A 22,843-nucleotide genomic window follows, 5' to 3' on the forward strand; every position below is an offset into this window, starting at 1 on the left:
CATAAAAAAAGCCAGACTACAGTTTGCAAATCACATGGGGACAAAGATCTTACTTTTTGGAGAAATGTCCTCTGGTCTGATGAAAGAAAAATTAAACATTTTGTCCATAATGACCATCATTATGTTCGAAGGAAAAAAGGTGAGGCTTGCAAGCCAAAGAACACCATCACAACCAAAGTCAAGGGATTGGTGTGGCCATCACAAAGCCAGAACAAACCTGACTCAATGACACCAGTTCTGTCTGGAGGAATGGGCAGCAAAATTCCAGCAACTTATTGTGAGAAGCTTGTGGAAGGCTACACAAAACATTAACATGTAAGGTGTATGTAAACTTCTGACTTCAACAGTACATTGCTGATATCTCTAGATTAGCTGTAAATAATCTCACCTGGACATCGGTCTACACTAGTGGTGTTCTGTCCATGACTGACGCTGTTCTTCACAGTGCAGGTGATGCTTCCAGAAGTTTCCTCATCCAGATGAATGATGTTATTTCCATCCTCCAGTTCTTGTCCATTCAGAGTCCAGCTGAAGATGAGCTGATCCCCCTCAGAGGAGCAGGACACCCGCTTCTCCCCACTGGACGAGCAATTGATTGACACTTCCACTGAGCCAATAGGAGCTGGAGGGAGGGGCACAGTACAGTCACATGTTCAACAGAAGGTTCAGAATAGCATTCTTCAATACTCATATATTTTTGCTCTGCACAGTATTATATGTTCTGTATGCATGGGATGATCTAATCTGCCCTATAAAGCCACAACTCAGTAACTACAGTAACAGAAAATGACTTCAAAGGTTTTTGATTGTCGAGCCAAATGTGGATTATAAAACAGTCTTACACTGTTTTCAGTGAATCTGAGCCTTGTTGAGTCAAACCCATCAGTCAAGAAAAGATCTAAGGGGGCTTTCACACTTGGTTCGATTGCCTGTTCCGAACCCGAGTTCGATTGCTCCCCCCCTGCCCCCGATGGACTGTGTTCACATTATATATTTGTATCCGAACCGCGGTACGCTTGCGTCATCAAGCTGCAGCTGGTGCGTAATCGTGTTGCTTGATAACCGCGAAATGAAAAGGTGTCAAAATTCAATGAATAGACTTGCTCGGTTCACATTTGTTCTTCTTTTTTTTAACCTTTGGTTTTGTTTTCAACATCAAGATACAGAAACACACTTGCGTCTGTCTGCCGCAAAAATACTGAAATCGTTCAAAAGACAGCGGGCTGTCCGCCGAAGACAATTTTTGCGAAGGCAAGCCGAAATCATCTCTCTGCTTGCAGTGCGTGTGCGTCAATCCCGCTTTTCGTCAAGGTAAGTGTATACACACACACACATGCACGCACGCACAAAAGTAAACTCTTTCCGCTCATTTTGAAAGTGACGCATGTGAGACTGACGACCACATTATACGTCATCAATAGCGGTTCACTTCCGTGGTTTGGTTCGATTGCGTTCATATCAGCAGCGAACCGTACTGGAGTTCACATGAACCGTACCCCAGACCACCTTTTTAAGCGGACCCGAGTACGGTTCGCAGGTGCGCACCCGAGTTCGGAAGACAGCGTTCACATCATCCAAACGAACCGAACTCTGACGTCATTCGAACCGGGGTGCGCACCAAAAGTGCTAGTGTGAAAGCCCCCTAAGACACAAGATTTAATCACTGAATGCGGACAAAATGTGCAGTTACTGCATTTTACATTTGCAGGGCAATACATATGCCTAAATGTAAGCTTTATACAAATAGATTAAACAAGATTAAACAGATTAAAACAAGATGTGTGTAGCCTACTTGACAAGCTAATTTACACAAGATATTAAGTCTTGTTTTTAGACAAATCTGACAAAATTAGTTGAACTTTATGCTAATGAAAAATGTATCTTTGTCGTTTTTTCCTTTGATTCAAGTTTATTTTGATTTTTTTATGTAAACCTCATTACATTTTGCCAGATTTCTCTGTAAACAAACTTAATACCTTATGCCATTATGCTTCTCAAGTAAATGTACCTTGGTTCAAGGATGTTTATGACACAGTAAAACAAGACAAGAATTCTGAGCAAGAAAATCTGAGAAAATGTCTCTCTTTTGACTCATTATGTGCTTGAACAAGAACTAAGTCATTTTTACATAAAACTGTAATAAAAATGCAAAATTAACATTTTTAATTCTGAGATGATAACTTGACGCCACACACTGAATTATAAATGTCGTAACATAACTGGTAATCAGAAGGTTGCTGGTTCGATCCCCACAGCAACCACCATTGTGTCCTTGAGTAAGGCACTTAACTCCAGGTTGCTCCGGGGGAATCAGCTGGACCGAATGGGGGTAAAGCCTCCATTTATTTTCATTTTATGATGATTCTTAGTGTTTCTATGCTCTGCTATTGCTGCAAGTTTAATGTTGTGTGCTGTTTTGTCATCACAATTTATAGCTAATTTTTACCATCACTTTGTGGACTGCCTCTTGGGCTTGTAGAAGAGTTAACGTATAGGTTGCGTATGTAACCTCCGTTCCCTGATGGAGGGAACGAGACGTTGTGTAAGAGAAGCGACACTACGGGTCTCTCTTGAGCGCCGAATATGCCTCTGATCTATGAAAAAAGGCCAATGAGAAGTTGGCAGACAGTATTTGCATACCCCATCCCCGGACATACGGGTATAAAGGCGAGGAAATACTATGAGTTCATGATTTTTCTAGGCTCTGCGACGTGGCCGGGAGGACACAACGTCTCGTTCCCTCCATCAGGGATCAGAGGTTACATATGTAACCTAGACGTTCCCCGTCTGTCGCTCTCTCGACGTTGTGTTGGAGAAGCGACACCAGGGGTCCAATTTAAATCAAGCCATGTGCTGAGCCATGTACGTGTTCTGCTGACACAGGAGCGGACAGGTATTTCACGTGCACAGACGACCAACTGTGTCAGACTGCACGTACCCTTACCCAATGCCCCAAAAAAGTAGTCAGAATCCTTGTGGTTACCCTAGACAGGGGAACAAGGCGACGCTTGCCAACCTGGAAACGGGCGGAGACTGGCTGGGCCTCTTTTCTCTCTATGTTTCTCCACATAGAGCAATAAACAGCCGGGACGCTTACATGCATCGAGGGAAGGGGGTCTTACCCAGTTTCCTATTCTTTCAGGGGGAAAAGACCCTGTGAAGACCACACCTGCCCAGAAGGGGAAGTAAGAGAGGTGAATACATCACATGGGTTTTTAGGCAACATGTGGAAAGTGGTGCAGTGGTAGATCCAGCCTCAAGGAGGGGGGAGTTGCTACAACATGGCGACAGGAGGGCAGCTGGGACTGCCTAAGGAAGACCACTTTTGTAAGGGGTAATACACACAGGGGGAGTCCACGTAGGAGTCCTCGACCTGTGGAGTACCTATTCCAGTACAGGGTAGATTAAGTACCCGTATTGGACTGGGTCGGCGAGTTCCTCCGCTGAACTGCAGACCCAAAAGGGCTAGGGAGGCATCATCCAGGGATCCTAATGAGTGGGATCTCCTGGGAGAGAAAGTTCACAGTTTTACCTCTGCCGAGGGAAAGGGCGCTGGGTGCAAGCAATCCACCCGGCCAGTTTGTTAGCGTGTCACCGAGTTCTACCGGCTCGGACCTGAGAAGACACGGGATGATACTGACTCAACCCAGTGCCCACGAGGATGCAACACTTCTTTTTGAGTGTGCTCGGACCCGCAAGGGTGGGGCACGGCCTGGGTGTGATAGGCCAATGAAATGGTGTCCACGACCCAGTGGGAAAGCCTCTGTTTGGAGACAGCGTTCCCTTTCCGCTGTCCACCAAAGCAGACAAAGAGCTGCTCAGAGCATCTAAAGCTCTGTGTGCGGTCCAAATAGGTGCGCAAAGCACGTACCTGACACAGCAACGAAGGGCCTGGGTCTGCCTACTCCCGGGGCAGCGCTTGCAGGTTCACTACCTGGTCTCTAAAGGGCATGGTACGAACCTTGGGCACGTAGCCCGGTCGCGGTCTTAGGATCACATATGTGTCTGCCGGACCGAACTCCAGGCAAGTGTCGCTGACAGAAAACACTTTCAGGTCCCCGACCCTCTTGATGGAGGCGAGCGCAATCAGCAGGGCCGTCTTTAGGGAGAGGGCTTTGAGTTCTAGTGGCTCGAAGGGGGATCTCTGAAGACCGGAGAGGACCACCGAGAGATCCCAGGAGGGGAACAGGCTTGGCCGGGAGGGATTTAACCTCCGGGCGCCTCTTAGGAACCTGATGACTAAGTTGTGCTTACCAAGAGATTAGCCGTCTACAGGGTCGTGGTGAGCTGCGATAGCGGCTACGAGGTCCAAGAACCAGTAAGGGGCCAATAGGGTGACTTGCTCCTCGTCCTCCCTGACCTTGCACAGCACCTGTGCAAGAAGGCTCACTGGGGGAAATGTGTACTTGCGCAGCCCCGCAGGCCAGCTGCGTGCCAATGCGTCTGCCCCGAGGGGATCCTCTGTTCGGGCATACCAGAGCGGGCAGTGAGGAGTTCTGTCGGGAGGAAAACAGGTCTACCTGGGCCTTGCCGAACCATTCCCAAATCAGCTGGACCGAATGGGGGTGAAGCCTCCACTCTCCGCTGGGCAAGTGTTGTCATGACAGCGCGTCCACTACCACATTGAGTTTGCCAGGGATTTGAGTGGCACTGGCTCCAAAGGAGGAGACGACGGGCGAGTCGTGAAATGTGGCTGGAGCGTACGCCGCCTTGGCGATTTATGTACGCTACCACGGTGGTGCTGTCTGACCTGACTAGAACATATTTGTCCCGAACTAACGGGAGGAACTTCCACAGGGCAAAGAAAATGGTCAGCAACTCTAGGCAACTGATGTGCCAGCGCAGCGGGTCCCCTCTCCAACGGCCCGCAGCTGCGTGCCCATTGCATATGGCACCCCAACCCAATCTGGAGGCGTCGGTTGTGACCAAGGCACATCGGGACACCTGCTGAAAGGGTACTCCTAGCCATAAAAAGCAGAGGTCTGTCCAGGGTTTGAATGTCTGGCGGCAGGCAGGGGTGATCTTTACCCGGTGCGTGCCGTGGCGCCATGCTCGTCTCGGGACTCAAGTCTGAAGCCATATGGATCAACCCCAGTGCTACGAACACCGCGGAGGATGCTATATGCCCCAGGAGCCTCTGGAAGAGTTTTAAACGGACCGTTGTGCCTGGCTTGAAATTGGCAAGGCATCTCAGCACCGACTGCGCACGCTCGTTGGTGAGGCGTGCTGACATTGAGACTGACTCTAACTCCATCCCGAGAAAAGAGATGCTCTGAACCGGGTCGAGCTTGCTCTTTTCCCAGTTGACCTGAAGCCCCAAGCGGCTGAGGTGCCTGAGCACCTGGTCTTTGTGAGTGCATAGTAACTCTCGTGAGTGGGCCAGAATGAGCCAGTCATCGAGGTAATTGAGTATGCGGATGCCGGCTTCTCGGAGCGGGGCAAGAGCTGCCTCTGCGACTTTCGTGAAGACGCGAGGGGACAGAGACATGCCGAAGGGGAGTACTTTGTACTGATACGCCTGGCCGTCGAACGCGAACCGTAGAAAGGGTCGGTGTCAAGGCATAATTGAGACGTCCACGTCCTTCAGGTCTACCGCTGCGAACCAATCTAGATGCCGGACGCAAGTTAAGATATGTTTTTGCATGAGCATTTTGAACGGGAGTTTGAGCAAAGCCCGGTTGAAAACTTGCAAGTCCAAGATCGGTCGTAAGCCACCGCCTTTCTTGGGTACAATGAAGTAAGGGCTGTTAAAACCCTTCTTCATTTTGGTTGGAGGGACAGGCTCTATCACGTCTTTGAGTAAAAGAGTAGCGATTTCCGTGCGCAGGGATTTGGCATGTTCGCCGTGTACTGCAGTAAAGCGGACACCCGCGAAGGGGGGCGGGGGCCTGGCAAACTGAATTGCGGAACCGAGTCGGATGGTCCGGGCCAGCCAGCGTGACGGGTTGGGGGGCGTGCTTCTGCTACACAACGTCGAGAGAGCGACAGATGGGGAACATGAGGTTTGGACTGGTTTTAGATATCTGATATTTGAATGTCTTCTGATAGAGATAAATCCAGTAAAGTGACTGGATCAACACTTTTACTTACATTAAATACTTAAACATTCAACAATGACCTACATGAATGAAAACTTTCACAGACAGGCAACTATATGAGATTGTAATAAGTCAGATGAGAGAGATAATTTACCTTCAACAATCACTTGAAGATTTACTGCATGTGTTTGTGTGCCATCAGGCGTATAAATCTGTAATCTGTATGTCCCTGAATCTGATCTGATCACACTGTTTATAATCAGAGTCCCATTATTAAAGATGAACTCAGATCTGTCACTGATGGCTTCATGTTTATTCATTATCTTGTTATTCTTTACTCTAAAAACTCTCATTTTAGTATTGCTGTTGAGCTCCTTATGTAACTCCAGCTTTTGATCTCGAGCATCCGTCACCATCTGCAGATTGAGTTTGTGTCCCAGAGATGCGTAACAGGGATCTGTCTGATTAAACCTGCAGAACATCTCCACACCTGAACAACACAAACACAAACACAAACACACAATCATATAACATTTCAACATTAAAATCACTGTAAGAGCAATATGTGTGTGCCCCTTGCTGATATAAATAGCTCTCATCACACATTACACAAACATACACAGAATTCAAGTTCTACAGATTAAACGTATCAGACAGTCAATCTGATGTCACTGAAACATCTGATCTCAGTTCATCACTGTCAAATAATCTTCAACATAAACACACAACTCTCTCACTGTGACTTACATGATCTCACATATTACTATAATACTCCACAATATACACTGGAGATACATCACTGCAATTATTCAATGTTTCTTAACATGAGTTTGATCTGAAAGTGGACTCACATGTATGAGTTGGTATCAGCAGCAGCAGCAGTCCAAAGATGAACAGCATTTCTCTGACGTCCAGTTTCCAGAAGAGTCCAATCCCAGCAGAAGAGTGTGAATGCTGCTTCAGATTGTGTCATGAGTGTGTGGAGTTCTGTCAGTCTGTGTTCGGAGTCTCATGTAGCGTCATCACTCTGATAAACTGGACTCACATGTCAGCAAAGATTGCACAGTTTCCCTCTGCAAAGAGGAAGTTTCCTCATAATGGGGGAAAACAGAGTTACAGTTTCCCTTCTGTTAGTCACTCAATGTTGTGTTGATGTAGTGACACTAGGGGTCGCTCTTGAGAGCCCCAAACACCTCCATTCTTTGAGAAAAGGCCAATGAGAATTGGCAAGTGGAATTTGCATGCCACTTCCCCGGACATACGGGTATAAAAGGAGCTGGAATGCCCACTCCATTCAGATTTTCGCTTCTGAGCTGAGCGGATGTACTATCAGCGAGCTGAATACTACTGCTGTTCCATTCACCTCTTAAGAAGCATATGCTGCTGGATATACAGCGAATTTCCAGCAGCTTTCTCTCCTTCTGGACGACGAGTGTAGATTTCGCCCCTGGGCCCTTCGATAGCACTAAAAGAGTGTTAAAAGAGAGTATCTATTAGAGCACACACATCGACATTGAACATCTATTTTTTAAATACTATATAAAGATGCCTTTCCGTCTTTGTGTGATTTCTGGTTGCAGTCCTTATCTCTCCGCTTCTGACGGCCATAGTGCTGCACTCGGCGATCGCACTCGTCCTCCGGGCACTGCGCTCGACGACCGCCCTCACCCTCCGGGCGACGAAGGTCACAGCGCGAGTACTCGAGCAAGTGATGTCCACCTTTGTGGTCCAGGAGCACCACCTGTGGCTGAATCTGGTCTAGATGAGGGACCCAAGATGAGAGCCCTCTTTCTCAATGCGCCCATCTCTCAGATCTGACTTTTCAGTGACACCGTTGAGGACTTTGCCCAGCAGTTCTCAGCGGTGAAGAAGCAGACGGAGGCCATCCAGCACATCTTGCCCTGGCCGACATAAGTTCCCGGACCCCATCTGCTCACCGTGGGCATCCCCGTGCCCCCGTTGTCTGCTCCCTCCCGCCATGAGGCCCCACCCCAGGTACATCAGATGCAATCGTCCCCTTAGTGCCACTCGCCCGGAGCTTGGACGTGTGGCTAATGCTTTCCAACCAGTTGCGGTGGCTGGCCAGGACCATCCGTCTCGGCTATGCAATTCAGTTCACCAGGCGTCAGTCCCAGTTCAGCGGCATCTGCTTCACTTCGGTGCAGGGCGAGAACGCTGCCACCCTGCGTGCGGAGATTGCGACCTTTCTTCACAAGGGCACGATAGAGCCTGTCTCTCCAGCCGAGATGGGCACAGGGTTCTACAGCCCTTACTTCATCGTGCCAAAGAAAGGCGGTGGGTTGCGGCCAATATTGGATCTGCAAGTTTTGAACCGGGCCTTACACAGACTCCCGTTCAAGATGCTGATGCAGAACATACTTCCACGTCTCAGTTCTACCTCGACACAGACCCTTCCTACGGTTTGCTTTTTGTAGAGTTCGGTAATACAGAACAGCTGGCTGGGGTTATCGCTTGCGTATAGCACCTTTCCCCTCCCCTGAGGTTAAAACGTATGCTTTTACCCCCAGTCGAGTTCACAAAGTCATGGACCCTGGATGTCCTTCCTCCCTAGCCTTATGGTTCACTAACTTGGCAGAGGAGTTTGTAGCCGGCCCCACTACGGTGTGTAATATGCCCTGTACCGATTACTCCGGTAACCCCTGTGATGTATATTCCGCGGTACAGTTTCCCTGTCGGCGGACCGCGTCTCCCTTGGGCAGAGCTCTCTCTGCCCCCGGTCGCTGTGCTTGTCATAATGCCACATGTTGACCACCCCTTTAGGGCAGGATGTGGTCTCCGCAGGGTCTTTTCCCACTGAAAGTATAGGAAAGGAAAAAAACACCCTCCCCGATGCGTATGATAGCATTAGATGGCCCCAGCCGAAATAAATACTCTGTGGAGAGAAAACATTGAGAGAAAAGGCTGGCATGGCCTGCTCCCATGCTAGTCACGTCACTTCCCCCCCTCAGGGATGTGGGGAACTACATGACATCTTTTGGGGCGTTGGGGGAAGTTACGTGCAGACTGATGCACCTGCTTGCACCTGCATCAGCAGTTCACGTAAAATGGTTCATCTGTCTGTGGCGTTTTTCTATAGGGACCCCTAGTGTCACTACAGCGACACAATGTCGAGTGAGTGACAGTAGGGGAACGTAATGTTACTGTCATAATATCCGTTTCATGACATTGTGTCCCTCTTGCCTCGACGCTGTACAAGCCGCTGAAATGGCCGGACCTTGTCTCGGCTCCTCAGCACAAAACCTGAATGAGAGTGGGCATTCCTTCTCCTTTTATACCCGTATGTCCAGGGAAGTGGCATGCAAATTCCACTTGCGAATACTCATTGGCCTTTTCTCAAAAGAATAGAGGTGTTCGGGGCTCTCAAGAGCGACCCCAAGTGTCACTATCAGGGAATGGAGGTTACGACAGTAATCAAGACGTTCCCCTTCTGTCACTCACACGACGTTGTGTCGCTGTAGTGACACTAGGGGTCCCTATAGAAAACGCCACTGCAATTATTCAATGTTTCTTAACATGAGTTTGATGTGAAAGTGGACTCACATGTATCAGTTGGTATCAGCAGCAGCAGCAGTCCAAAGATGAACAGCATTTCTCTGACGTCCAGTTTCCAGAAGAGTCCAATCCCAGCAGAAGAGTGTGAATGCTGCTTCAGATTGTGTCATGAGTGTGTGGAGTTCTGTCAGTCTGTGTCCGGAGTCTCATGTAGCATCATCACTCTGATAAACTGGACTCACATGTCAGCAAAGATTGCACAGTTTCCCTCTGCAAAGAGGAAGTTTCCTCATATGGTGAATTGAAGATCCTCATATTCCTCTGGGTGATCAATTTCCATTTATATACATTTTTAAAAATAGAGGAAGAAGCAACAAGTGAAGTTCTCTGTCAGTTTAACTCTCTAGTTAAAAGGATCCTCAATTCAGTATATTTGTGTACAGCTTTTCACAATAATAGTTGTTTTACAAAGAGCAGTGCCCCTCAGAGATATATTTATATTATATAACCTTCTATCAGTTATTAGTTTTCAAGACATATAGGTTGTGCATTTACTGTAAGAGTTTTCAGTCTATTCTTTTTTCTTCGTGCTTATTAAAATGATGTGCATGGCTCCAACCGTTAAGGCCAAAACATGCTCTATGCAAGGATGCGTTGTGAAACGTGTCAGCGCTCAATTCATAGCACAAGTATGCACTGCATTCTTATCATTGCCACAAGGTGCGCTAGAGCGGATTTTCAAAGAGTATCATGGCGGACTGAAGTATGGTGTTATATCATAAGTTTGTATTTAGTTATTTGATGCTATAAAAACGCTGCTGTGACATCATGATTGACAGCTGTGATTGACAGGTTCTCTGAGTGAAGTAGTCACTGAAGCACCAACTGACTTTTTTTCGGGATCTTCGGAGGACTGAGGAGATTGGAGCTTTAAATTTAATATCTACATTTCTATAATTAATTATTTCACACCGTCATAAGTCAAAAGTCAAAAGTGCAGGGGCGTGTGCTTGCGATTGATTCAGCGAGAGTGAGGGCGGGGCCTTGATTTCACGGCTTTACTTCCTGCTCACTACTGCGCAGGTCTGGTCCCGAAATCGCAACTGCGCAGACTCAAGTCCCAAGATGTCAGCGCCATATCGGGACACTGGCGGCTTCAGTTCTCACCAATGGAAAAGAGCGAAGGGGCGTCGGCCATCTTTTTTTACAGTCTATGTGTTATATCTGTGCCATAATTCTGCCTGCACAAAATTATATTTTGAGTGCACAAAAACAATTTCTGCATTCGCAGGATGACATTTTGAGCATGCAAAAAGGTATTTTGGATTGGAGGACAAATTAAAATGAACTTTCAAATAAAATGTATTCGAGCACAAAATGAATTTATCTTTGCAAGATACATTGCTTTACAAAACTGAGATCAAGTGCATACAAAATAACTTTTTGTGCGGTCAACTTTTCTTGTGCATGCAGAAAAATGTTTGTCCGCTCAAAATATCTTGGCATCCAGAACCTTCATTTGTACTTAAAATATAATTCTGTGTGTGCAGAATTGTGGCACATATATAACGGCATACTCAAGCAGCAATTTAAGTTATATTTTTGTCCCCAGTTCATTCAAACAAACTTGCTTTTTGCTCCATGTGTCTCCCCACTCCTCAAATATCGACTCATCTGGTTTCGTAGTCAAGCCTAAAAAAATATATTAGGTTTATAACCACCAGAGGAACGCAAGAGCATGTTTCGGACTTTATGGAGGACGATACCTGCAAAAATAATGCATAAATAAATACACAAATACATAAATAAATAAGTAAATAAATCCATATATTTGTGCATACATCAACATATAAAACGTTAAATGTGTGAGGAGAAATACAAATGATTAAATAAATATGTAAATAAATCAATAAATGCATCCATTAATGTAAAATAATACAACATAAAATGTTTGGGGAAAAGCAAAAATGTTAAAGGAAATGTCAAACTGAAAGCTGATTTTTAATACTAAAAATATTTAAATAAAAATACATTTATTTCGGTTTGTAGTTCCGTATTTATTTCTCCTCGCTGACACATGCTAAAGAGAATCTGTCAATCAAACATTGATTGTATTGGATGATCATTGTTAAAGTATTTCATTTGACATGACATTAATACGGACATTACCAAATTGCCACAAAGTTTAGCAAAGGATCTCTTTTATGATTCTCCAAACTATATTGCCTCATGGAGCGACTCTGCAATCTCCCGCCAAAAACTGTTGCACTTAGTCTGGATAGTTTGACTCTGATGCCTGAACAGCTGTTGACATCCTCTCATTAGCATGTTACGTGAAGGAAATATAAATACAGAACAGCATACAGAAATAAATGAATGATTAAAGAAATATAGACATGTGGAATTAAAAATCAACTTTCATTGTTGCATTTCCCCAGCCATTTCTATATTTTATACTGTAATATTTGTATTGTATTAATCTAATGTATTTAATATTTTTGCATTGATTGATGCATTTATTTATTTGTATATCTCCTCGCACATTTAATTATTTATATATATATATATATATTCATTAATATGCAGATTAATTAATTAATTTATTTATTTGTGTATTTATGTGTTTATTTTTAATTTTTTGGCAGGTTTCATCTTTCATACATTTGGGTTTGAAAATAAAATAGTTAAATAATTGAGTACATTTATTTAATTTGTAAATTATACATATTCATACATTTGAATTCTTTTTTTGGAAATTACTTTTTTTTTTGGTGTATGTGTGCAATTCAGTATTATATAAAATATCATTTCCATCTGAAGGAGTAGTAGACAGGTGTAAATGAATTCATATAGCCATTGTCCATTTATTCAATGCATCCATTCTAAACAAGAAATAAGCATTGCAGTCACTAAAATGTGCTCGGTTATCTGTGAAGCTCACTTGAATTTGTTCTAGATCATTACGCATATTGTTCTGGTGTCTTTGGAGCCGGTCTGAATCCTTGAAGCTGTTAAAACATTAGAAGATGAGTCCACACTCTTCAGTCCTGTCTGATAGTCCAGAGGTTTTGTTGATAGATGATTCTTGCTGCTTTGTTTGCAGATTGTTTTTGTGGTTTCCAGATTTTTCTTTGAAAAGTTTGAAGTGGTTGTCTTTCTATCTTTTCGGTACTTGAGAGTACACACAGTCTCCATGCTCTATATCCGCTTGTTGAATGTTTGAGACAGTCGGAGTGAACGTCACCTCTCCATACTGAACCTCTTCCTCATCCATCTTCTCCACATCTGCAGTCGAGGATGACTCTACAGACAGGAAGAACAGATGATGAAATATTACAATAAACTCTGACTATTGACTGCAGATTTATGAACTCAAATGAACTGACCTGCTGTCAGTTTGAGCTGTTTCTTCTTCTTGTATGTATAACACACTATGATGATCAGCAGAATAAAGGTTAAAGTAGTTGAGCCAGAGACAATCAGAGTGACTGATAAAACTACACAAGAGAGAAACACAACACAAAGCTTTGAAAAGTTCATTTATATCAAGTCCAACAGTAACAAACACTCCAACACTCTGAATGTGAATGAGATTCTGACCAGCTGAGGAGAAAATCCCTGTTGTGTTACCAGCTGTACTATTATTTGTTAAAGTCGTACCATGTCCTGACGTCTGCGTGCTATTGGTCACTGTTGCAATTGTTCTTTCTGTAATAACACAAACACATTTTGCTTTAAGTGCGTTTGATTTAGACTCAATTATACTTATGTTATCTTTTAACTGAAAACTTGAAACCTACAATGAATCAATAATAGACAAAAGAAAACGTCTTGGTTACTATTGTAACCTCTGTTGTGTCAATGTAGTGACACTAGTGGTCGAACTTGGTAGCCCCAAACACCTCTGATATTTGAGAAAAGGCCAATGAGAATTGGCGAGTGGAATTTGCATGCCACTCCCCCGGACATTCAGGTATAAAAGGAGATGGCTTGCATCCTGGAAGGGAGGAGCTCTACAATGCAGTGACTGGTGGCAGAACTCTGCCCAAGGGATACTGTGGAAAATATCTCATATGGGATTACCTACAGGGAACCACCACATATGGAGAACCTATTCCAAGTACAGTGGCTGGCCTGACAGGGCATACTTCACGAATACTGGGCCTGGCATTGAATTCCTCAGCTGAACTTACCTGCTGCAGGGTGCTGGGGGAGGAAGGACATCCAGGGTTTGCCGGTCCCATGAACTCACGTGGATGAAAAAAGAGCACGAGGGGGTGGGGGCGCTAAGTGCCAATGGTACACCCAGCCAGCTGCCCACATACTTGATTGTACCTGAGAACACACGGGATGAAACTGGCTCAACCCGGAGATTTTAAAACCTTGCAAAGGTATTAGGTGTTGCCCAGCCTGCTGCCCTACAGATGTCTGTTAGAGAGGCGTCATTCGCCAGGGCCCAGGAGGATGTCACGCTCCTAATGGAGTGTGTTTGTACTCCCAGGGGGCACGGCGAGCCCTGGGTCTGGAATTTTCCAGGGAGAGGCTGTTGTGAGGAGCGTGAGCTCCGAGAACCAAGTCTGGGTGGGCCAGTATGGTGCCACCAACACGACTTGTTCTTTGTCCACAAGGTCTGTGCAAGCAGGCTCACTGGGGGAGACGCATACTTGCGCAGACCCTGGGGACTGCTGTGTGCCAATGTATCCTTCCATAGAAGGACTGCGATTTCCACACACAGAACACACATCGAGAGGCCTTGTGTCCCGAACTTGTGGCTGTGCTGAGAGAAATGTCAGAGCACTTACCTCCCTCTGCGTTCCCAACATAGGACCGATCTGCGATGCAAGAAGAGGCTGGGCATCCTTGTGGCACATCACATACACCTGGTCGTGGGTATGTGTGTATTGCAACTGGGTGTGCGAAGGCGGAGGACTCACGCTGCAGTGGCCCTGCTGCGAGTGTTCAATGTACGGCTGTCATGACAACGACGGCGGTAGACACTGAGTGAGTGACCCAGAGAATGAGGAAACTGTGCTTTTCTTTTTACCTATAAAAATAACAGTGCCGGTGCCCCTTGACCATGCAGCAACCAAAGATTCCGGCCCTCCACCGGGGGCAGAGTGGTCTGTGTACCACCTCCTGGTTGACAGCGAGTCTCCTCACCCCCTGGTCACCCATCTTAGGGATAATTCGAAGCCCTCCTGGGGTTCATGGCACCAGACCGAGGGACAGGGTGTGTTAACTTCCTGCAGTAGTCTCTACGCTGAGACCGAGACATTTGCTGCCGCAGGTGGACGCCCTCGGCAACAAGCACATGGGTACTGGATCTCAGCTGCCTGTAGGTGGCAGAGGAATCACGCCGAGGCAGGATGTGCTGAATTGCCTCCGTCTGCTTCTTGACTGCCGAGAACTGCTGGGCAAAACCCTCGGCAGTGTCACCGAACAGACCACCTTGAGAGATGGGGGTGTCACAAAACCGAACCTTGTTGGCGTCACTCATCTCTGCAAAGTTGAGCCACAGATAGCGCTCCTGGACCACCATAGTGGACATCGCCTGCCCGAGAGCCCATGCCATGACCTTCATCGCCAGGCGCAGCTCCTGCATCAATCCCAGGTCAGGAATACCCTCGTGCAGCTCTTTCAGAGCCTAGGCCTGCAGGATGGCCAGGCATGCAAGGCCGAGGCGGCATGTCCAGCAGCACTGTAAACCTTGGCCGTCAAGGACGAAGTGAACTTACAGGCCCTGGATGGGAGACTAGGATGATTCCACCAGGTTTCGGCATTTTTCGGCCACAGGTGCACAGCAATCGCCTGCTCCACCCGAGGAAACTCCCTGTACCCACTGCCTGCCCTGCCATCGAGGGTAGTGAGAGAACACAAGAAATGGGACCTGGAAGTACGCCCACCACGACTTTGTGAGCTCCTCATGCACCTCTGGGAAGAAAGGAATTGGGGCAGAGCAGGGCTGTGTGCGGCGCTCTGAGTCCAGGAACCAATGCTCAGGGCAGGGTGGAGAGTTCCACTCCAGCCCGACATTCGCGGTGACCTGGGCAAGCATGGCCATCAGCGCCACATCGGCATCTGACTGGGTGCGCTTTCCAGTGTTGTGAACGACACCTCATCCTCATGAGACCCCGAATGAGACATTAAGCCCACCCTAGGGCGAGCCGCCTGACTCATCCATGAACTCGACCGGTGGGAACAAGCATGCTGGGGAATGGGAGGTCCGTGGGGATTCACCCGGCAGAAATCCTCCCATTAAAGCCCCCAAATTGCCCCTAGCGCTAACCACTGCGGCCTTGTGCATGTAAGCAGAAGGACCATGACGGGGATTGGCTGGAGTGGCTTTCTCTCTATGAAAGAAAGAAAGCCACGATTGCAATGTTGCCATGGTCACTTTCTCTCAGTGAGAACCCAGGAACACTGTCTCAACGTGACTACAGCAATCATGGCCGTTAGAGGATGAAAGACACCGACTGCAACCTGGAACTGCACGTAGATGGAAAGGCATCTTTAAAAAGACGCTATATGCATGTGCCCACTCTTTTTTAGTGTGGCTGCTGAAGCGCCCAGGGGCATTCTCTGCACTTATCTGTGTGAGTAAACCCGCTGTAAATGCGCCATATATCAAACAGCTTGTAAACTTTTAGAGGTGAATGGAATGCCAGTGGGAAGCTCTACACTGATCGGCTCCGAAGAAAAAAATCTGAATGAGTGGATGCAAGCCGTCTCCTTTTATACCTGTATGTCCGGGGGAGTAGCATGCAAATTCCACTCGCCAATTCCCATTGGACTTTTCTCAAATATCAGAGGTGTTTGGGGCTCCCAAGTTCGACCCCTAGTGTCACTACATCGACACATGTCGAGTGAGTGACAGATAGGAAACTGTCAATTGTAAACAAACGGTGCAAACTACAGATAACTGAAAGGAACAACATTTTTATTTTTAAATTAGCCTCAGTTTTATAGTACTTAGTTTTAAATCACAAAGATGAGAAAAAAATGTTGGGACCTTTTAGTTTTCGATCCAGTAATAATTAACAATTTAAATAATATACTGTAAATGGCACCTCACAGATGTAACATTTAAAGATTTATTATAAAGCATTTTATATTCTGATGTTTCATCAAGATGGCCCCTTACGCATCCACAGAGGTCTGGGCTAAACCCCGAATGTCCACTAACCCTAGAACCACCCCTGATCATCAGTCATTTTAGAAGAGCATATGCAAAATCCTTAGAAAATTAGGTGGGCATACGGCGAACACTTGGGTATGCACTAGAGTACACTATTGCATGTCTGATGTTTTTATTATTCATTTTGCAGACACTTTTTTCTATATAAAACACAAAATTTTTAACTTTGGAGAAAGTGAGATTATGAGAGACAGTAACTGTACCTTCAATATTCACTTGAAGATCTACTTCATGTGTTTTTCTGCCATCTGTGTCATAGACCAATAATCTGTATGTCCCTGAATCTGATCTGATCACACTGTTTATAATCAGCGTCCCATTATTAAAGATGAACTCAGATCTGTGACTGATGGATTCATGTTTATTCATTATTGTGTTATTCTTTACTCTAAAAACTCTAATTTTATTATTGCTGTTGAGCTCCTTGTGTAACTCCAGCTCTTGATCTCGAGCGTCCGTCACCACCTGCAGATTGAGTTTGTGTCCCAGAGATGTGTAACAGGGATCTGTCTGATTAAACCTGCAGAACATATCCACACCTGAACAACACAAACACAAACACACAATCATATATATCAACAGAAACTCAAAAATAATGTAGTTTTATCTGTAAATCTTCACTCAAGATTTTTTTTTTTACAAACTTCCAAAATGTAAATTCTCAAAAACATTCTAAAATCGGATTCAGATTGAAAGTAAGACTGGACGATGTGGCAGCGGGGGCGTGGTCAAGCGCCCGTGCGGGAGAGGAAAGCAGTAAGTGCGCTTACACCTGAGCTAAATTATGCCTAACACATGTCTCTAATTCCAGTGAGCACGAGGAGAGCGGCATAAAAGCGGACTCCGAACCTCCAGTGAGAGAGAGAGAAAGCCTAAAAGAAAGCAACCCAGTGTGCTGCATATTGTATTGTGAGAAATTAAAAAGCCTACCTTTAGTCCAACCCCGTTTCCTGTGTCTCTCTCTCTCTCCCCTTCCCCTGTGTCTGCACCCCCCCTCCATTTCTCCCTCCCCGGTGTTTTCTCGTTCTGTTTCCTCCCCAGGGCCCGTTCCTGCCCCGCGCAGGCGTGGAGGGTATGTGCGACCTGCTTCCCGGCCTTGGGAGAATGCTCCTTCCCCTTCCCCTTCCCCGTCCTTCAGCCGCTCTCCTCCTCAGGTGGGGGTGCCCGCCAGCACAAGTGCGGGCGTAACGCCTGGGCCGGTCTGTTGGAGATGCGGGGACCCGGACCACTTCCGGGATCAGTGTCCGCTGATGGAGGTGGGGACGGTGGTGCGGGTCTCCGACGTCCCGCAGGCTGCCCCCGATCGGGCTGGAGCATACCGGATTCCGGTAAGGATCAGGGGGGGTATTTACCAAGCTTTGCTGGATACCGGCTGCAATCAGACCACCATCCACCAACGCTTGGTTCAACCCGGGGCTTTGGGTTAAGCTAAAGTGGTGAGGGTGAGGTGTGTGCATGGGGATGTTCACAACTATCCCATGGTGACTTTGGCGATTAAATTTAGGGGAAGAAACCATAGTGTGGAGGCAGCGGTTAGTTCCCGCCTCACTCATCCGCTAATCTTGGGTACTGATTGGCCGGATTTTAGAGGTATTTTAGAGGGTATCTGCGCGGATGGGTCCTGCATAAAGAGGTGTGCGGTGTGCGATGCTTTGGCAGGGGAGGCGGAGCTGGGGCCTTCCTCGGCTGCTCTGAATGACGAGGGAAGGGGCGAGGTGGCCGCCCCTCCCCTCAGGGAATTCCCTGAGGGGGACTTTCCTCTAGAGCAGTCGCGGGACGAAACACTTAAACATGCTCTTGACCAAGTGAGAGTAATTGATGGTCAACAGCTCCGGCCGGGCATCGCCATTTCTTACCCATATTTTGCCTTGATTAAAGATCGGCTATATAGAGTGACGCAGGACGCTCAAACAAAAGAGGACGTGACACAACTATTGATTCCACGGAGCCGCCGGGAAATGATTTTCCAGGCGGCTCACTATAATCCTATGGCCAGTCACCTAGGGGAAAGGAAGACACTTCTCCGTCTAATAGCCTGTTTCTATTGGCCGGGCATTGGCGGCGACGTCCGCAGGTGGTGAGCGGCGTGCCGCGAATGTCAGCTGGTAAACCCACCAGCCACCCCAAAAGCGCCATTGCGCCCCCTTCCATTAATCGAGGTCCCTTTAGAAAGAATTGGAATGGACCTTGTCGGGCCATTAGAACGGACAGCATGCGGACATCGCTTTGTGTTAGTCCTGGTGGATTATGCAACGCGATATCCGGAAGCAGTGCCTCGGAGCAACATCTTAGCACGTAGCGTTGCAGGGGCACTCTTCAAGATAATCTCCCGGGTGGGGATTCCGAAAGAAATCCTCACCGATCAAGGCACGACGTTTATGTCACATACACTTCGCGAACTTTATGAACTGTTGGGCATTAAGTCGATTCGAACTAGCGTTTACCATCGCCAGACAGATGGCCTAGTGGAACGATTTAATAAAACGCTCAAAAATATGATTCGTAAATTCGTCCACGAAGATGCTAGGAATTGGGATAAGTGGCTTGACCCCCTGTTGTTTGCAGTACGAGAGGTCCCGCAAGCCTCCACGGGGTTCTCCCCATTTGAGCTGCTGTATGGGCAACGCCCACGCGGGGTCATTGACGTCATCCGTGAAACTTGGGAGGAGGGACCTTTGAATAGCAAAAACGAAATTCAGTACGTTCTTGACCTTAGAGCAAAACTCCACACACTGGGGCAATTAACACAGGAAAATTTGCTCCAGGCTCAAGAACGCCAACGCCGGCTGTATGACAGGGGTGCTCGGCTATTGGAATTTGCACCGGGAGATAAGGTGCTTGTATTACTCCCAACGTCGAGCTCTAAATTACTCGCCAAGTGGCAAGGACCCTTTGAGGTCACACGACGAGTAGGGGATCTCGATTATGAGGTTAAACGTACCGATAAAGGGGGCGCATGCCAAATATATCACCTCAACCTCCTCAAATTGTGGAGAGAAGAGGCGGCCTCTGTGACGTTGGCCATGGTAGTTCCGGAGTGGGCGGAACTCGGACCGGAGGTAAACAAAGCTCGCAATCTCAACACCCCGGTTACTTGTGGAGACCACCTCTCACCGCGTCAACTCACAGAGGTTTCCGAGTTACAAAAGGAATTTGCAGATGTGTTTTCTCCGCTACCGGGCCGTACGAACATCATACAACACCACATCGAGACCGAGCCGGGGGTGGTGGTACGTAGCCCGAACACAAAAAGAAAATAGTTCGGGAAGAATTGGATGCGATGCTTGAGATGGGAGTAATAGAGGAATCCCACAGTGACTGGTCCAGCCCGGTTGTTCTTGTTCCCAAGAGCGATGGGTCTGTACGATTCTGTGTGGACTATAGAAAAGTCAACGCGGTGTCTAAATTTGACGCGTACCCAATGCCCCGTGTTGATGAACTGCTCGATCGGTTAGGTACTGCTCGATTTTATTCGACCTTGGATTTAACAAAGGGCTATTGGCAGATCCCCTTGACACCAATGTCCCGTGAGAAAACAGCCTTCACTACACCGTTTGGATTACACCAATTTGTGACGCTTCCGTTCGGTTTGTTTGGAGCACCAGCCACCTTTCAGCGTCTTATGGATAGGATCCTCAGACCTCACACCGCGTACACCGCTGCCTATTTAGATGATATTATAATTTATAGCAATGATTGGCAGCGGCACATGCAACATCTGAGGGCCGTCCTGAGATCGCTGCGGCGGGTGGGGCTCATGGCAAACCCTAAGAAGTGCGCGATTGGGCGTGTGGAGGTACGGTATCTGGGGTTCCACTTGGGTCATGGCCAGGTGTGTCCCCAAATTGACAAAACCGCGGCGATTGCGACTTGCCCTAGACCTAAGACCAAAAAGGGGGTGAGGCAGTTCCTGGGGCTGGCTGGCTATTATAGAAGGTTTGTGCCTAATTATTCGGACGTCACCAGCCCGCTGACTGACCTCACTAAAAAGGGGGCTCCAGATCCGGTTCAATGGTCAGAGCAGTGTCAATAGGCGTTTACGCGGGTTAAAGCCGCACTTTGTGGGGGCCGCTTCTTCATGCACCTGACTTCTCTCTCCCTTTTATTTTGCAGACGGACGCTTCGGACAGGGGGCTGGGGGCCGTACTCTCGCAGGTGGTGGAGGAGGAGGAGCGCCCAGTGCTGTACATTAGCCGGAAGCTCTCTTTGAGGAAGACTAAGTACAGCACCGTGGAGAAGGAGTGTTTGGCCATCAAGTGGGCGATCCTCACCCTCCGGTATTACCTGCTGGGGCGGGCCTTCACCCTCTGCTCGGATCACGCCCCACTCCAGTGATTTCACCGCATGAAGGATACTAACGCCCGGATCACCCGTTGGTATCTGGCTCTCCAGCCCTTTAAATTCAAGGTGGTCCACAGACCGGGGGTGCAGATGGCTGTCACTGACTTTCTCTCCAGAAATGGGGGGGAGTGGTAGACAGGCGGTGGGGGTATGTGGCAGCGGGGGCGTGGTCAAGCGCCCGTCCGGGAGAGGAAAGCGATAAGGGCGCTTACACCTGAGCTAAATTATGCCTAACACCTGTCTCTAATTCCAGTGAGCACGAGGAGAGCGGCACAAAAGCAGACTCCGAACCTCCAGTGAGAGAGAGAGAAAGCCTAAAAGAAAGCAACCCAGTGTGCTGCATATTGTATTGTGAGAAATTAAAAAGCCTACCTTTAGTCCAACCCCGTTTCCTGTGTCCTCCTTGATCGCCCTTCCCGTAACTGTGTTACAGACGATTATCGAATATTCACAATATCATCGTGTATGTGTGAGTGTATGTGTGAGTGTGAGTGTATGTGTGAGTGTGAGTGTATGTGTGAGTGTATGTGTGAGTGTGTGTGTGAGTGTGAGTGTATGTGTGAGTGTGTGTGTGAGTGTGAGTGTATGTGTGAGTGTATGTGTGAGTGTATGTGTGAGTGTATGTGTGAGTGTGCGTGTGAGTGTGCGTGTGAGTGTGCGTGTGAGTGCATGTGTGAGTGTGTGTGTGAGTGTATGTGTGAGTGTATGTGTGAGTGTGTGTGTGAGTGTGAGTGTATGTGTGAGTGTGTGTGTGAGTGTGAGTGTATGTGTGAGTGTATGTGTGAGTGTATGTGTGAGTGTGCGTGTGAGTGTGCGTGTGAGTGTGCGTGTGAGTGCATGTGTGAGTGTGAGTGTATGTGTGAGTGTATGTGTGAGTGTGTGTGTGTGTTTGTGTGAGTGTGAGTGTATGCGTGAGTGTGAGTGTGTGTGTGTGTGTGTGTGTGAGTGTGAGTGTATGTGTGAGTGTGTGTGAGTGTGAGTGTATGTGTGAGTGTGAGTGTGAGCGTGAGTGTGAGTGTATGTGTGAGTGGTAGTGTATGTGTAAGTGTGTGTGAGAGTGTGAGTGTGAGTGTATGTGTGAGTGTATGTGTAAGTGTGAGTGTGAGTGTGAGTGTATGTGTGAGTGGTAGTGTATGTGTAAGTGTGAGTGTGAGTGCATGTGTGAGTGCATGTGTGAGTGTGAGTGTATGTGTGAGTGTGAGTGTATGTGTGAGTGTGCGTGTGAGTGCATGTGTGAGTGCATGTGTGAGTGTGAGTGTATGTGTGAGTGTATGTGTGAGTGTGAGTGTGTGTGTGTGTTTGTGTGAGTGTGAGTGTATGCGTGAGTGTGAGTGTGTGTGTGTGTGTGTGAGTGTGAGTGTATGTGTGAGTGTATGTGTGAGTGTGTGTGAGTGTGAGTGTATGTGTGAGTGTGAGTGTGAGCGTGAGTGTGAGTGTATGTGTGAGTGGTAGTGTATGTGTAAGTGTGAGTGTGAGTGTATGTGTGAGTGTGAGTGAATGTGTGAGTGTGTGTGAGTGTGAGTGTATGTGTGAGTGTATGTGTAAGTGTGAGTGTGAGTGTATGTGTGAGTGTGAGTGTATGCGTGAGTGTGAGTGTGTGTGTGAGTGTGAGTGTATGTGTGAGTGTGTGTGAGTGTGAGTGTATGTGTGAGTGTGAGCGTGAGTGTGAGTGTATGTGTGAGTGGTAGTGTATGTGTAAGTGTGTGTGAGAGTGTGAGTGTGAGTGTATGTGTGAGTGTATGTGTAAGTGTGAGTG

General features: G+C 47.3%; 1 protein-coding gene across 5 annotated transcripts in view; it reads right to left on the bottom strand.

Moving 5' to 3' along the window:
- LOC127659612 (hepatocyte cell adhesion molecule-like) overlaps positions 1–22,843 on the bottom strand; it is a 93,893-nt gene that overhangs the window by 67,085 nt on the left and 3,965 nt on the right. For 2 of the 5 annotated variants that reach the window (XM_052149512.1, XM_052149511.1), the window contains exons 1-3: positions 6,890–7,096; positions 6,193–6,528; positions 389–622 (exon numbers count right to left, since the gene is read on the bottom strand). The exons of 1 other annotated variant lie outside the window; for it this stretch is intronic. In XM_052149512.1, coding sequence (XP_052005472.1) covers positions 389–622; positions 6,193–6,528; positions 6,890–6,938 — 619 coding nt within the window. In that variant the 5' untranslated portion in view covers positions 6,939–7,096. Of the gene's footprint in view, positions 1–388; positions 623–6,192; positions 6,529–6,889; positions 7,097–12,432; positions 12,855–12,937; positions 13,049–13,211; positions 13,260–16,949; positions 17,286–22,843 lie in introns of those variants that run through there. 2 more of the 5 variants (XM_052149513.1, XM_052149509.1) reach the window with 2 other exon arrangements.

This window comes from Xyrauchen texanus, chromosome 19 (assembly GCF_025860055.1).
Source record: "Xyrauchen texanus isolate HMW12.3.18 chromosome 19, RBS_HiC_50CHRs, whole genome shotgun sequence".
NCBI classification, from domain to species: Eukaryota; Metazoa; Chordata; class Actinopteri; order Cypriniformes; family Catostomidae; genus Xyrauchen; species Xyrauchen texanus.